The sequence below is a fragment of the Olea europaea genome, chromosome 18, assembly GCF_002742605.1.
Source record: "Olea europaea var. sylvestris chromosome 18, O_europaea_v1, whole genome shotgun sequence".
Classification (NCBI taxonomy): Eukaryota; Viridiplantae; Streptophyta; class Magnoliopsida; order Lamiales; family Oleaceae; genus Olea; species Olea europaea.
The window spans coordinates 8,762,884-8,767,113 of record NC_036254.1 but is presented as its reverse complement, the minus strand read 5'-3'; the positions used below and the strand labels follow the sequence as shown (position 1 = coordinate 8,767,113).

The 4,230-nt window shown below is 35.3% G+C and overlaps 1 protein-coding gene across 1 annotated transcript; it reads left to right on the top strand.

Moving 5' to 3' along the window:
* Positions 1-1,112: 1,112 nt before the first annotated feature.
* On the top strand, positions 1,113-1,898 carry LOC111367386. Its single transcript, XM_022988232.1, has one exon. The coding sequence runs from the start codon at positions 1,166-1,168 to the stop codon at positions 1,634-1,636; it is 471 nt and encodes a 156-aa protein (XP_022844000.1). The 5' UTR covers positions 1,113-1,165; the 3' UTR covers positions 1,637-1,898.
* The last annotated feature ends 2,332 nt before the right edge of the window (positions 1,899-4,230 follow it).

Below are 4,230 nucleotides of genomic sequence, written 5' to 3'. Positions count from 1 at the left end.
GTCAGGTGCCGGGGTGTGTGAGTACGATTAGGCTCAGACCATGCACTTTTATGGGTTGCTCAACACCTGTGCATGAGTCTTACATATATTGATTACTCTTATTTCCATTTTTGTATGCTATGACAACGTTAGAAACAATTTACTTACAAAATTATATTCCAGAGAAACAAAAACAAAACAAAATAAAGTGTACAATATAAGATAGGAATTATACTAGATTTATTAAGTTTAAGAATGTGTGAGACACGCCTCATATAAATCTTTTGTTCATGACCGCCAGGATTCTCCAATTCTGCACCGCTACAATTGTAAAAATGCCCGCCTCTACCTCGACAAGGTTCTGGATTTGATCATAAGAGTTGACTATGAGCCTGATTTCCGTCCAAACTCCCTCCTAGGCCAAGCTCCAGGACATGATTGACTTAATGAAACAAATCACTCGCAATTGAACAAGAAACTTGACTTTTTTAGTCTCGAAGTAGTGCCTTTATTTTCTCAATAAATTAAAAAATGCACAAAAAAATAAATAAATTCAGTCATACAATAATGAAAATGAAAAATATAGCCGTTACGGGACCCACACAAAAGATGGAAAGTCAAATTGATGACTTAATGTAATGGATAACGGTTATATTTTTCATTTGTTGGCTGAAGTATGGGAATCAAACGAGGGCTAAGAAATTCTTCAAAAATCTTATTTGGTGAAGTCGGAATCCATTTACTATTTTATCAACAAAATTTCAAAAATCTATAGGAGTTTGCTCTTCTAAAGACCCATTAGGCTGAGATGTAGCTTTAAGGTGCTACCACCTATAACCTCCGACTATGGCTTATGGTTAGTAGTCGCGATGGAGCAATAGCGAAGAGAATTTTAAGAAGTGCACCATCTATTCAATGAAGTACTTTAATTGGATTTTCTTATTTTGAAGCTTGATTCATGATGCCACCTCCGATTTGGGTTGCTTAATGTTGAGGCAACTACTTTACGCAATAGGTTAACTAATGGTCAAATGGACGGAATCCTCCAGCTGCAATTGAAATGAAAGATTTGGATCTCAGTGCAAAAAATGAAAGATTTGACTATAGTATGCAACAATTTGAAAAGTTTGAGAACCCAGCTGCAATTCTCCCTTCTTTCTAGTACAGCCGACAAACATTTGTTTACATGGAAACGACTATGGCATTGCAGTTGCAAATTCTTCAATTCCTACGTTGCGTACCCTCCCCATCTCTACCATTACCCACCAATCGCCGCAGCCGTCTCCGCCACGATGGCCTAAACCAACCCAATATTGTCATGCCCATAAGAGATCTGACCCTCCGACGATTCACCACAGCTCCATATCAATTCAGATTCAATATCCAAAAGCCCTTTTGTGATACCCACAATTTCACCGTAATTAACAGCAATACGATGGCCGATAAGAAGGATAATCAAGAGGTAACTATTGAAAGCAAAGGCAAGGTGGAGAAGGGATTAGAAAACTCAAAGTCAAAGTCAAATATTCCGCCGCCGCCGGAGAAGCCTTTGCCGGGGGACTGTTGCGGCAGCGGATGCGTAAGGTGTGTGTGGGACGTCTATTACGAGGAGCTCGATGAATATAACAAGCTTTACAACACCAATTCTAAGCCTTGATGAATCCAATCTATTGATTGGTATGTGCAAATTATTTGTGATTTGAAATTCTTTGTGATTTGATGTATTGGTATAATGGATTAGCTTATTTATCAACTGAAATGAAAATTGGTCTTGAATCTGAGGTAATAGAAATGAGATTTTTGGGGGATGATTATATGTAATTATGGTGGTTCTATTCAAGTGGCAAAAGTAGATTATGACTTATGAACCTGTTTGATGTAGTTTTCTTGCGAATAAATTTTGTGAAAAGTGATATTTATATGGAGAAGATATGATTAAAGTATGGAAAAATGGGAAATGCTAGTGGTACATAATTTTTATTCACACTCGGTGGAGCTTGCTCAAATAAAATATTTGAGTGGACCCACATCAAGCCCTTGTGTATCCTGGAAAAATTTTGGATAATGTGTGGTTGAAATAAGTTCGGCAGAAAATGAGGTTAGGTACTAAATGCCAGAAAAGTATAGTTTCATAAATCCAAATACATCATTAGTTTCGGTTCACTGTGTTCCCCCGTCCAATTCTTCAGCTATTTCTTTGCACATTTGATGTTCCTATGATTTCTAAGAAGGGTACTTCGGCTTTATGTTCATCTCTAGTGTGTTTACGTTCATCGAGTATCTTATTAGTGTTTTGTCTTGAAACTTATGCATATAGATTTGCTCCAAACCAGGCCATTTTGAACTGTTGAACAGTCAAGTGTATATCATATCTTGATTGAAAACAAATTTGCAGCCTCTGTTTCTCTTAAGTAGAGTCATTGGTTAGAGTAAAAGCCCAAAAACCAAATAATTGAGTTCATAGTATGAGCAAAAAATTCAACATATGGTCCATGAGAAGGGCCTTAAGACAAAAATGACCTTTTTGTACTTACTCTCGTCTTCAATGGGGTGGTGATATTTTCATCTCTTTTTCCTGTGTTCACGTTGGAACTAGAGCTGTGGCTTTAATGGCTAGATGTCCTTTGCACAACCCCCTCACGAGAAAGAGCTAAAGCTTGGTAAAAAAGAACCAAAGCTTTGAAATGTGGCTGGCTATGTGCATTATAATTCCAAACCATATTCTGAAAACAGAGTAGGGTGGTGACTATTCTTGCTTGTTGAACAGTGTAATCTGATGATGATGCTTTATTTTTGTTAGTGCAATCGAAAATTATATCCTGGAAGATAGTTCAAACCATTATATGAAAAATATAGCTTCATCTTTTTAATTGAAGATCCTACCACAAAAGGTAAGTTGTCTGGCCAGTTTCATTAGAATACCCAAGTTATAACAAAACTAAAATAGCCTGTGGTATGTACTTGCTGTAAATCATTTAGTTCGTTGATCTAGAAATTAGGGGGCAAAATGGGTTCACAAAATTGATGTCAAATTCATGGAAAAAATGCTTGATGTTTCTTACGCAATAGATATTTGAATTTTTTATTCTTCATGCAAGGCAGGTAGAGGTAAAGAAAAATTCAAGAACCCTGTGGCTGACATTGAAGTTAGAAAAACAAGATATAAAATATTGTCCATTCAAAAAGTGTGCAAAATACTAAGGGCCCGTTTGACATAGCTTTTTATTTTACTTTTGCTTCTTGCAGAAGAGCTTTTAGAGAAAGTTATTTTAATTTTTGTTTGAAAACTAATATTTAAAAATATTTTCTATTTCAGAAATGTTTTTAGAGAAAATCATATTGAACCAGCTTTTCTAAAAGCTCTTCTAACCATCAAAAAACACTTTAACAAAATTAGCCAAATGGGTCCAAAAGTAGCTTTTGAACCTCAAAAGTTACTTTTGACTTTTCAAAAGTCATGCCAAATGGACTGTAAGGATATATACTGTTATGTTCATCTTCTAATTTTGAAAATTCTCTTTTACAATTTGTAGAAGAAAATTACATTTTAATTTACAAGGGGATTGGGGTTAACATGAATAACAAGGAAAACGTTACTTGTTATTTTCATATTCAAAAAGTGAGTTGAGTTTTTACCGCTTTAAGCCTTTTTCTCATCAAGATTAGGATTTTGAACCGAAATATTCTTTCTAACTTAAATTTAGAATCTGCATTATTCTGCTTGAAAATTGTAGTATTCTTGACAAATCATTGTTCTTCCTTTGAAAGCCCTAAACATTGAAGAATGATATTATTTTCATCTCATCTCTACATTGTTTTTTAAGATCAGGTTACAAGTTTTACGATTCTTCATATTGCCATGTCGAAACCTAATGAACCATAGAACCGGTCCCATATCTAATCTTATCGAAACTCGCAAGGAAAACATAGCCTAAATTTCTTCAAAATTCCAGCAAAAGCAGTTTGATCTTTTTAAGCACTCTGGGAAGGAAATGCAACCTCCAGGTCATCTAAACATTTTCTCGGTAAATGTAAATATCATTGACAAAAAATGTTTCAGGTACAATTACACCGGGCATTCCTGGGTGAATCAAAAGTCAATAACACATACAATGACTCCGAGTATACCCGGGTAATACAAAATAAGTGAAGTACATAAAAATCAATGACCCAATGCTAAAAACTCGAAATGGATCAAGACATCCGGATACGAAGTGAACATAATTTTGTATACGTATGTGTTGATCCGTC

Excerpts from the sequence above, each read along its gene's own strand:
- LOC111367386 (XM_022988232.1), top strand. The coding sequence starts at position 1,166 with ATGGAAACGACTATGGCATTGCAGTTGCAAATTCTTCAATTCCTACGT.